We start from the raw sequence: 12,151 nt of genomic DNA on the forward strand, positions 1-12,151 counted from the left end.
GCTCCGATTCTCCTGCCGCTTCGCTGAAGGGGCGTTGAGCAGAGAGGGGGAGAATTTTTTTTCTTGTTCTCCCCCTCTAAAACAAGGTGTGTCCTATGGTCGGGTGTGTCCTATAAAGCAAAAAATACGGTAACAGCATGTATCCTAAAGACAAAACAGTCTCAGCTGACCTTCATTCCAAGGCAAATGAACCCTGGGCAGGAGCTTCAAAGCCTTGGAGTCTTTCACTGCTCAGAGACTGGGGTGGTGTGTAACAGTAAGATAATCTTACGGATTGCTGAAATAAACTTACATCGTGCATGGAGTCCATAAGTTTTGTCAGCTGATAGAAGCGTTGCGAACTAGCCACGACCCCTTTCTGCCGCAGCCCGATTGCCTTGACCAGCTCTCTGATGTAGTTTGTTCTCATCTCCTCAAACTGGCTTTGGCTTCTGAGACCTTCCAATGGAACTGAAAGAGAGAGGGAAAGACAACACACATTGTTTTGCTTTGTCTCCCCGCCCCCCGTTGCTCAAATTCTGAAATAAAGCAAAAAGCACATTCTCATCCTTTCTCAGGGGTTGTACAGATTCACAAAGTTACCTGGGTATGTTGGACAGAGTTTGAAGCAGATAAAAAAAGGTAAAGGTAAAGGACCCCTGACAGTTAAGTCCAGTCACAGACAACTCTGGGGTTGCGGCTCTCACCTCGCTTTACAGGCCGAGAGAGCTGGCATTTGTTCTCAGACAGTTTTTCCAGGTCATGTGGCCAGCATGACTAAGCCGCTTCTGGCGCAACAGAACACCGAAACCAGAGCAGCACACGGAAACACCGTTTACCTTCCCACCGGAGGGGTACCTATTTATCTACTTGCACTACTATGTGCTTCGAACTGCTAAGTTGACAGGAGCTGGGACCGAACCACCGACCTTCTGATCAGCAAGCCCAAGAGGCTCAGTAGTTTAGACCACATGGCCACCCGCGTCCCTCTGAAGCAGATATCCAAACTCAAAGTTCATCATCAAATTAACCCTGTTTGATCAGAGTTTGGGTGATGGGTAGCAACTGGAGGCTGGGGAGATTTGCATGATGGGTGAGGCTGGGGGGGGGGGAGAGAGATTCCCCTCCTAATGCTTTACTCTTATTCACACTTGTGTGCTCATCCTCATGTGTTTAAGGGCCAATTGACGCAGAAAAGGCTATGCACCAGAAACATGAAACTGCTTCCTTGCCCACTTCTGCGATGTAGTGATGGCTACCAGCTTGGATGACTTTAAAAGGGACCAGACACATCCATGAAGCTATCAATAGGCACTAGCCATGATGCCTCTGTCCTGCCTCCAGCACCAAGGGCAGTATACCTCAGAATACCACTTGCTAGGAAGCACCTCTGAGCTACAGTCCCTAACCATTAAGTTATGTCCCTGCGGTCCTTGAAAATTCAGCTTTTTGTTTTCACCCAGGCAGTTGGATGGAGCATACATAAAATGTGCCATGTGAAGAAGAGGAAGAGGAGGAAGAGGAAGAGGATGAGGAAGAAGACGAAGAAGAAGAAGAAGAAGCAGCTGTGTCTTACTTGTATTGAGAAGGAGCAAGGCTTTCATGCAGAGATATTCTTCACTGCTTACTTGCAGCTTGACAAACTCCTGGGGAATTTGCCACATGGTCAGGCACAGTGAATAGAATGATGAGTCCTTCATCCTCTGTCTTTCATCCAGAAAACAAGAAAGAAACTTAAATAAATGAATGCTAAGTCCATGATTATTCCATGTACAAACCTTGGAACCAAGTGTGCTGGGTATCTGATCATGACTTTTTCTTACTAACAAGTTTGTTACCCTACAGATAAAAATAAAATAAAAAGTTAGCCCTTCAAGAAGTGGCGTGTGTGTGTGTGTGTGAGGATGAGCTTGGAAGCCACAAAGGCTTCACTTTAAAAAAATAATTTAATTTTGCGAATTGCAGCAGTATAAAACAACACAGTGTCAAATATCTCATGTGCCGATGTTATGGCATATGACTGGAAATAAGTGATAAGCATTAAAATCTGATGATGGGTAAGTAAAACAACTAACTGCTATAGCCCCTCCAAAACCCAGTATGGGTTTGTGAAGGTTGTGAACTCTCAAGCAAAGTGTTTGTGACAATTACCATTCAAATCTCAATTCTGCCATGAATTGACTCAGTCGCTTTATTCACTCTTTGGGTCTCAGTCACCCATGTGTAATTCTTGGCAATTCCTTCCTCCAATCAAAAATGGATTGGAAGAAAGCCAATGAACTGAAGCTCAAGCCAGGTTTGATGGAACTACTACAGATGGCTCCATCTGGACTGCATGGAGTTGCAGTCCCCTTGAAAGATCAGGCTCACAGTCTAAAGGAACTATCAGATTAGTCTTATCTTTAAAGGTCCATGTGGCCTTTGGGTTTCGAAGCACCCACCATCACCATCGCCAGCTGTGACCCCTCCTGGACAAAGAGAGAGTTGCATGCACTGCCAGCATCTTGCATTGACTGCTGCCATGCCCTATATGTGGGGCTGCCTTTGAAGACTGTTCAGAAACAGCAGTTAGCGCAAAACCCAACAACAGCACCTGTTTTATCTGGGTCTGGTCCTATAGAAGGTGTCATGCAAGTCTGAGAACACCTGAAGTAGCTTCTGGTCCAAGCACAATTCAAAATGCTGGTTTTAACCTATACACCCTTAAACTGTTTGGGAGCATGAACCTATTTATTAGCACCAGTCTCCGATCAGCTGCTCCATGTTCAACCTCCAATGGAAGAAATGTGGGTGGTGATCAGAGATGGGACCTGTACCACATTTATGGAACTCACCACATCAAAAATATTCACCTGGTCCTTCTTTTCTTTCCCTTTTCTTCTTTTCTTTTTTACATTCAATTTTTTAAATTTAATTTTCTTTCATTAGACAGTTACATATTCCAATCCATACTTTAACATATATTAAATATAAAACAAATCCAAACAATATCCACATTTCTTCACCCATGACTTCCTACCACCTCACTGCAGCATCTTCTATCCTATTTTCTTTTCCATTGTGTTGATTATTATCTCATTTACACACAATAAATAACTTACCTATCTGAATTTTTACTTTGCGAAATTTATTCAATATATATCAAGGGTTTGATTTGGGAACAATATTTTGCCAGATATTCTTTCCCACTTTCCCACTCTCTTAAAAAAGTTTTTGGTTTGATTGTTGTCTAATAATTGGTGTCATTTTAGCCAATTCCAGATACTCACACAGCTTATTTTGCCAGTCTGCCTTTGTTGGTAGCATATCCCCTTTCTAATTCCTGGCAATTAACATTTTGGCAATCCAGTCCTTATTTTCTTTTGGCACCAGGTGGAAACATTTTTATTCACCCAGGCTTCTAAAATACTGCATCTATTTTAATCTCCTGTTATATTTACATACCACTGCAGGTAGTTGGAACTGGCATTGCTTAATGCATGCAATGTTTAGAGAGCAAGGGCATGTGAATAACGCAAGAGAAGCTGGAATCCTTTACTTACTCATTCAGTATTAAGTCAGGTGCAAAATACAGCATCTGCCCACAGACATGCTTATAAGACCTCCATCCCATGGCAAACACCATTAGGCTCATCCAGGAGTACTGGATAAGAGTTATCTGATCATCAATGTGTAGGCCCCGGAATCCTGGAAAAGTGGAGAGGTGGAGGCAGGTTAACAACGTGAAAAGGTGCCTTTTACCATATGTGGCGGGCTTGAAGAAAGTAAAATGCTTCTGGGAAATGATATATAATGAGATGAAGAAAATGTTGAAATATACATTTGTGAAAAGACCAGAAGCATTTTTACTTGGTATTGAAGGACAGAAATTAATAGACAGGATAAAAACTTGTTTTTATACGCAACTACAGTAGCGAGAGTACTATTAGCCCAATGACAGAAACAGGAAGAATTACCAGTGAAGGAGGAGTAGCAAATAAAACTGATGGAGGATGCAGAACGGCCTCGGTCCTGTATACCTGAAGGAGCGTCTCCACCCCTATCGTTCAGCCCGGACACTGAGATCCAGCGCCTAGGGCCTTCTGGCAGTTCCCTCATTGCGAGAAGCCAAGTTACAGGGAACCAGGCAGAGGGCCTTCTTGGTAGTGGCGCCCACCCCGTGGAACACCCTCCCTTCAGATGTGAAGGAAATAAGCAGCTATCCTATCTTTAAAAGACATATGAAGGCAGCCCTGTTTAAAATATTTAATGCTGTGCTGTTTTTAACACTTGATTGGAAGCCGCCCAGAGTGGCTGGGGAAACTCAGCCAGATGGGCGGGGTATAAATATTAAATTATTATTATTATTATTAAACTGGCAAAGTTGACTGGGAGAATTCAGAACCAGAAAGACCAGGACTTCCTTAAGGATTGGAAGAAATATATGCCTTATTTGAAAGACAATTGCATTAATGTAACATCGCTTGTCAGTTTACAATAAGTTTTGTAAGACGTTTTGTTACAATAAATTATTGTAAAATGGTTTACGAAGGAAATAATTAGGAGACGAAGTTTAAAAGCATTAATTATAATAATAAAATGCAAGATCAGATAAATTTGAAAATCACTAGACAGCATTGACGGAGGTCACAGGCTATCATAGCCAAAATGAGGATGATGTGATGATTTGTTTGGAAATTATATGCAAAAACTAATAAAAATGATTTAAAGAGAAAAGAGAATTTGCAGCCCTTCTCATTTCAAACGGCACATACGGTGGATGGCGTCTGGCACAGAGGGTCTCAAATTATGCAGGTTCGACCTACGCAATCTTCTTACTGTGGACAAGCTGGGTTTGCATTAATATGCTCAGCAAATAAGAGAAGCACACATCTCCTCTCCCCGCAGCCACCTTGCTGAAACAACGATTAAAGCAATGCTGAGAAAGGCACAGGAGTTGGAAGCGCTGAGGGCTATAGGAATGCAAGAAGAATCAGGCCATCTGGCGCAGCATCCTGCTCTCTCGGTGGCCAGAGAGATACCCTTATGGGATGCTCACAAGCAAGACCCAAGTGCAATGGCACCGTCCCCATTTGTTGTTCCCAGCAACTAGTATTCAGCAGTATGCCATCTCTGGTGGTAGAGGCACTGCAGGGTTTACCTCGCCAGGATGGTTCACTCCTGCAGAGATCACTCCATGGGCTGGATCGCGTCTGCGCAGATGCGATTTCCTGCACCGTGGAAGTGAGTCCACGCTCCACGCTGCATCGGTTTAGCGCAGCGCACGGGGACTCGCCAAGCAGGCAGCTCAGTTTGGGGGCGGCTCGGGGGCCATTTAAACAACCCTCATGGACTGCTTGGGGGACACGGGTGGCGCTGTGGGTTAAACCACAAAGCTTGGGACTTGCTGATCAGAAGGTCAGCGGTTCGAATCCCCGCGATGGGGTGAGTTTCCATTGCTCGGTCCCTGCTCCTGCCAACCTAGCAGTTCGAAAGCACATCAAAGTGCAAGTAGATAAATAGGTACCGCTCCGGCGGGAAGGTAAACGGCGTTTCCGTGCACTGCTGTGGTTCGCCAGAAGCGGCTTAGTCATGCTGGCCACATGACCCAGAAGCTGTACGCCAGCTCCCTCGGCCAATAAAGCGAGATGAGCGCCGCAACCCCAGAGTCGGTCACGACTTGACCTAATGGTCAGGGGTCCCTTTACCTTTACATGGACTGTTTGTGGCCTATGGGCCACAGGTTGACGACCCATGAGGTACTGTATAGCCATTTTATAGTCTGTCTTTCGATAGCAACCAACAGGTGGGACAGGGAAGTAGATACGTTGGAAATTTATTGCATGGGAAAATATGGAAATATTCCCTCATTAAAATAATACATATAATGGAGTAAATGTTTTTTAAAACAACAAACAAGCAGCACATCCATTCACCAGACGTTATCCTGTTCAACCTGAGCTAAAATGGATGCTTAAAAACCAACTCGTTGGTTAGAAGGAAATGTGGTCACAAGGGATTAGATCTAGATTTAAGCCTTGCCCATGAATTGCTTCAAGGGATTAAATGAATGTTTAACCTGCCTTTCCTCATATGAACTTGCCTGAACCCTCAGATGTGCCGCCTCCATGAGAACAAAAGGAGATCAAGCCATGTGCTGGATCAAGCCACGGGCAAATTAGAGCCAGAATCCTGTTCTTACAGGGACCAATCAGATGCCTAGAATTCCTTTTCATTTCACAACAGCAAGGGGAACAGAGTTGTCTAACCAGAAGACAGTATGAACAGAAGGCAGATCCACACCACCCTGGGAACTGCAGTTTGTTAAGGGTGCTTTGTGAGTGTGAAACTACAGTTCCCAGAATTCTTTGGGGGAAGCCATGTGGTTTAAATATACTTTGGATGTGCTTTAAATATATGGTGAAACATCCTATCAGTGTCCTATTAAAGCATCTGAACCATTTATTTATAGAAGCATTCCTTTACCACCATATCATGAAAAATACCAGGGTGGTGAACAGTGTCAAATCCTTAAACCCTTCAAAATTTAAAATACAGATAATCATTAAGATGGCTGGCTAATCAAAATAAAAATTAAACAACTTCACAGGCCTGTTGGCATAATAATGTATTCAAGATACACCTAAATATCAAAGCAGCAGGGGAAAAGCTGTGGATAGGGCACATGAGATAATATCTAATGTGTTATTGCAGCTGATTTTTATTATTATTATGTTAGTATCATTTTTACAATGCCTACATTGTCTTATACCAAGCCAATTGGTTCATTTAGCGCAGTATTGCTAACAAGTCAAACAACCCATACCATCACAAATTTCTTCCTAATGTTTAGTTGGAATCCCTTTCCGGTAATTTGAAAAGCTTGGCCTGAATCCTACCCTCTGAAGCAGCAGAGAACAAATTTGCTCTATCAAATATTTGAAGATGACTATTGATCATCCTTTCCCCAGGCTGAACATACCCGCTTCTTTCAGTCCTTCATTATATGAGTTGGTCTCTAAGTCCCTCCCCATCTTTCTCACCTACTTCTGGACCACATTCTAGTTAGTCAATTTCCTTCTTAAACTGTGACTCTCAAAACTGGACGCTGTTCTCCAGATAAGGTCTGAACAAAGCAGAACAGAGCGGTACTGTTACCCAAACTGTTACCTGGTAATGACTTGGACCACTTGACTACACTGAGGAGCTGCCTCTCACATAGTTGATTGAGGCTGGTCAACAAAGCACTTGGGGTTTCTGGTTGTGTGTTGTCATATCCTGCATAGACCACTTCCGGTTCGATGCTCTCCAAGACATTGATCAATGGAGGAATAAGCTGGACTTCTTGTGCTGGAGAAAAAGAGAGCCTTTGTGCCAGGGTTTGGCCGTCCTTAGGAAGGGCTACCGATGGCTGGAGTGCAACATCTAATGCTCTCAGCACTTTGAGCTTATTGAACTTCTTAAACTTTCGACCTGCAATCCAAAAACACACATCTAAGGGGCAGCAAACAGAAACGCAAAGCAGATAAAAACATCATATAAGAATGCATACTTAATTCAATAAGCAGCTTTTTGTACAATCGCAATGTCATATGCATAGTAGCGCAGCTAATATTGGGAACTGGTGAGATCAGAGTACAAACCAACTCTGCTTTAAAGTTCTTAGCTAATGATGAATTGAGCCTGGACTCCTTGATGGCAAGGTGGGTAAGCTACCGCTCACCTGGCCTCTAGTCGGCCGCATTGCTGCTACTTACAAGGAGATAGGGGCAGTGGTGTGATTGGTGTGCTGCAAGGGTGCTTGGGGAGCCAGACTGGGCACCCCCCCCCCAGTGGGCTGGTACCATGCTGAGCTCGCCATCACCTGGTAAACAGCAGCAATGCAACTGACCAGAGGTAAGGTAAATGAAGAGACTTCACCATCTGCTACTGCTGAGGCTCCACTCATAGTTACCGTATTTTTCCGTGTATTGGACAAGGTTTTTTGACTCAAAAATCACATTAAAAAACTGAGGTCGTCCAATACACGGATAGTGGCATGGGGGGGGGCAGGGCACCGCCAGCCACCCGGTTGAAGGGAGCGTGGCTTCCCCTGATGCTGCAGCAAGGGGGGAGTGATCGGGGGGGGGTGTTTCCTGCCTGCAGCTGCATGGGGGAGAGAAGCTGCACACTGCCAGCCAGCTCGTTGGTGGGAGTGCAACTTCCCCCGATGCCGCTGCGCATGGCGGGCACTCCCTGGATCCTTTTCCCCACATGGCAGCAACAGGGGAGGTTGCGCTCCTGCCCACCGGGTCATCTCCCCTCATTTTCTTAAAATGGAGTCCCCCCAAAATAGGGGGGTCTTATGCATGGGGGCGTCCTATAGATGGAAAAATATGGTAGTTTGGCCACCAAAGCAACCCCCTTCATACCCTGCTGTAACTTGTGGTTGCCAGGAGTCTGAGAAATGTAGCAAGGACCCCCCAAGCCTTGGAAACTTGCAATTCTGTGCAATCATGGTACTGAATCAAGGCTGCAGGAGCCCTTCTTCCACTGCCAGCTATGTTTTGCAGAAAAACAAAAGGGCAGCAGGGGCATTACAAGAGAATCATAGAAACACAGAGTTGGAAGGGACCCCAAGGGTCATCTAGTCCAACCCCCTGCAATGCAGGAATCTCAAGTAAAGCATCCATGGCAGATGGCCATCCAACCTCTGCTTTAAAACCTCTGCTTTAAAGGAAGGAGAGTCCACAACCTCCTGAGGGAGTCTATTCCACTGTCAAACAAATGTCAGATCAGTCTTCCTGATGTTGAGTTGGACTCTCCTTTCTTGTAACTTGAAGCTATTGATTCAAGTCCTACCCCCCAGAGCAGGAGAAAACAAGCATGCTCCCTCCTCCATGTGACAGCCCTTGAGATAGTTGAAGATGGCTGTCATATCTCAGTCTCTTCTTTTCCAGGCTAAACGTACCCACCTCATAAGGCTTGGTTTCCAGACCACAGAGGTTGCCCTCCTCTGCACCCATTCCAGTTTATCAATATCCTTCTTACATTGTGGTGCCCAGTAAAATGGCACAGAAAGGCAAGGTTTCCGGGGCTCATGGTGCTCCATTGGGCAGGTATTTAAAAAAGGGATCTCCAAGCTTATTGTGTGCCGGATGCCATCACTCAGTGCAACAAGACTTGGAGCTGAGCATGGGTCCAAGCGTACACCAAGCTACTTTGGGCCTGCTATAAAAATGAATCTGAATCACCACATTTTAGGTGAACAAGTTCCAAGTTAAGCTGGAGATGGTTGCCTGTTATTAAACTTAAACATTTTGGGTCTGTTGTTGCCTATGGAACCAGCTAGGTTTGGGATCAGAGACACTATAGCTATGTAATATCATGAACCACATCCTGGATCATCTTCTGCTAATTTAGGTTTATAGTCTGCTGTGTCCCAAAGACTCAAGGCAGGTTATAGCAATAAATGGGCAATTCTCACCCTTGCCCTGGTCTAGAACAGGGGTGTGGGCTGAATGAGATCCACTAGGTCTGTGAAGCCGTTTCAGCCTAGCCACGGCCACCTGCCCTACAATCAAAGATAGGGCTTTGATAAAAGGGACTTTGCAGGCATTGCCAATGGGTTGCCTGCAAACAAACTGATTGTTGGCACTTGGGAAGCCCCATGCAAAGGGTGTTGCAACTGCTGACTGTTGCTACAAGGCTCTGTTTCAAACTGCATGGGCAAAAATGGGTCACCAGGTGTCACTGTAATGTCAAGTGATAGACAGGTGTGCAACCTGCCAGCCATATGCAGTGCACCAACCCTGGCCTAGAAAGTTGTGTCTGCTTATTTGTGTCTTGCTCCTGTGATTTTCCATGTTAAGGGGGCTGTCGACAGGGTTTCCCCGCTCCCCCAGTATAAAATAACACGGAAATGAGTGCTAAGCAAGCACTATATTCCATTACTTTTCCAGAAGTAGCTTTTACATCATGTGAAAGTTCAAATATAATGCAGAAATTAACAGTTTGGGGAAATGTAGGGGGAAAGAAGATCAAATGCTGTATGAATGCAGCCCTAAAAGAAGGGAAAGGGATGCTTCACAGAATGGAGGAGGGTGCGAAATAACAGTCTAGAAAGCAATTGGGCAGGGAAATATTATGAGCACTAATTGAAATAAATGGATGCACAATAGGTATCCAATCTTTCCTTTGAATAGGGAACCTAATGAGTGCTAGTTAGATCCAATGGATGTGAAATAGTATCTGCACTGTATCTGGTTTCTATGCCTTTTAGTTGGTGAAGAAGAAGAAGAAGAAGAAGAAGAAGAAGAAGAAGAAGAAGAAGACGACGACTGTGCTGTCCATCAGACTGGGTTGCCCCAGCCACTCTGGGCGACTTCCAACAAATTAAAACATTAAACACCATGGGGAATTAAGTCAGATTTCTGTGACTTTTAGGCTGTAATCTACACAATGCTTTTGTGGGACCAAGCCCCACTGAATACAGAGGCACTCAGTGGCAGTTACTTCTGAGTAAACCTGCAGAGGTTTACATTGTGAGGAAGGAACACAGCACAGTGATGTTAGGATTTAAATTTCATGCGAAGTCAGCATAAGCATGCACTAAATGGGGAAATTTGCTTCTTCCCTTTTGCAGATGTATGTCAGAAACATGGAGCAGCTTTTGAGGCAATGTGGAAATATCCAGAGAAAAACATAAAAGTGTCTCCCAGATCCATATTCTGCATTAGACAACATTTGGTGTTTGTCTTCTCTGGACCTTAGGAGTAGCACTGGAGGAAAAGGCAAGGGATGATCAATAGTCTGTTTGGTCTCCTACAGAACTATTCATACCTAATTCTCAATTTAGATTTATTCCACTTTTCCCAAGGGTGTGGAAGAAAGTTGGAAGAGAAGGTACCAAGCTGTGCTAGACAATTCACTGCAAACAGACAAGTTTCTATGAAGAATGCTTCACCAAATAAGTAGGTGAAAAATGTTGACGATTTATTATTTCCCGACAGACTACCATAATTCTGCCTCCAAGGTCACTCTGCCCTCTTAGTTCTCTATGTTCTCCAGAAGGAGTGGGCCCAGCCTAGAGAACAAAGCAAGGGTGATAGATCAAGATTTCAAAGACAAATTTGAAGTAACATCTTGTGAAAAATCTTACTTCCAAAAGGATTTCATTTTTTCCCCTCCTGAGATGTGACATAGATAGGATAGCTGTTAAGTTTATTGAAAATGGACACGAAGGGGCTCATTGTACTAGATTCTCCAGTGGTTAGTAACAGGTGGAATAATTATTTAGCCTCCACTACGCGGTTTGAAGGCACGTCAAAGTGCAAGTAGATAAATAGGTACTGCTCCGGCGGGAAGGTAAACGGCGTTTCTGTGCGCTGCTCTGGTTTGCCAGAAGCGGCTTAGTCCTGCTGGCCACATGACCCGGAAGCTGCACGCCGGCTCCCTCGGCCAATAAAGCGAGATGAGCGCCACAACTCCAGAGTCGTCCATGGCCGGACCTAATGGTCAGGGGTCCCTTTAGCTTTTACTAGGGATAGGCAAATTTGTCAATTCCTGCTTCTCTCGGCTTCTCATTTCTCCACCCTTTAGTTTTCCACATCTTAACATCGGTTTGCCCATTTGCCTGTAACAGTTCCTCATGAAAATTCAGCAGCACTTCTGCATGAACTTCTCAGAGTGTTTATTTGTATGCCTAAAATGCATTATTTTGCAAAGCCATGTCCCCTAATGTCATACCTCGTGTTGTGTTCCACTCTCGTTACGGACTTTCAACTTATAAACGCGGCAAACCTGGAAGTGCTTACTTCCGGGTTCGCTGCCCGCACATGCGCAGAAGCGATCTGCGCGCTTCATGCATGCGCAGAAGTGATCTGCATGCCTTGAACATGCACAGAAGCACTCAATTGCACCATACACATGTGCAGAAGAGGCGCTCTAGTTACGGACTTTTCGGGGTGCGAACGGCACCCCAAAATGGATTAAGTCCGCAACTAGAGGTACCACTGTAAAATGTATTTGTATATGTTATTTTATGCACACTTTACCACAGTGTAGGCATGGGGGAGGGGCGCACTGCTTGCCTGAAGAAATGCACTGAAAAGTTAAGAGAAGTGCGGTTTTCGAAAGATGGCTGCATTTCGTAAAGTGCAAATTGGGGAGGTTCACCAACTGAATTGCCTTCCTCTCCCTTCTTGGTGCACTG

The 12,151-nt window shown here is 44.7% G+C and overlaps 1 protein-coding gene across 1 annotated transcript in view; it reads right to left on the reverse strand.

The window, feature by feature from the left end:
- The window catches only part of PGR (progesterone receptor), a 58,886-nt gene that overhangs the window by 1,915 nt on the left and 44,820 nt on the right, over positions 1–12,151 (reverse strand). The window contains exons 4-7 of the mRNA XM_083436281.1: positions 7,129–7,431; positions 3,522–3,666; positions 1,556–1,686; positions 293–450 (exon numbers count right to left, since the gene is read on the reverse strand). Of these exons, the coding sequence (XP_083292407.1) occupies positions 293–450; positions 1,556–1,686; positions 3,522–3,666; positions 7,129–7,431 (737 nt within the window). The remainder of the gene's footprint in view (positions 1–292; positions 451–1,555; positions 1,687–3,521; positions 3,667–7,128; positions 7,432–12,151) is intronic.

Source organism: Podarcis tiliguerta, assembly GCF_965153285.1.
Source record: "Podarcis tiliguerta genome assembly, chromosome: 4".
NCBI lineage: Eukaryota > Metazoa > Chordata > Lepidosauria > Squamata > Lacertidae > Podarcis > Podarcis tiliguerta.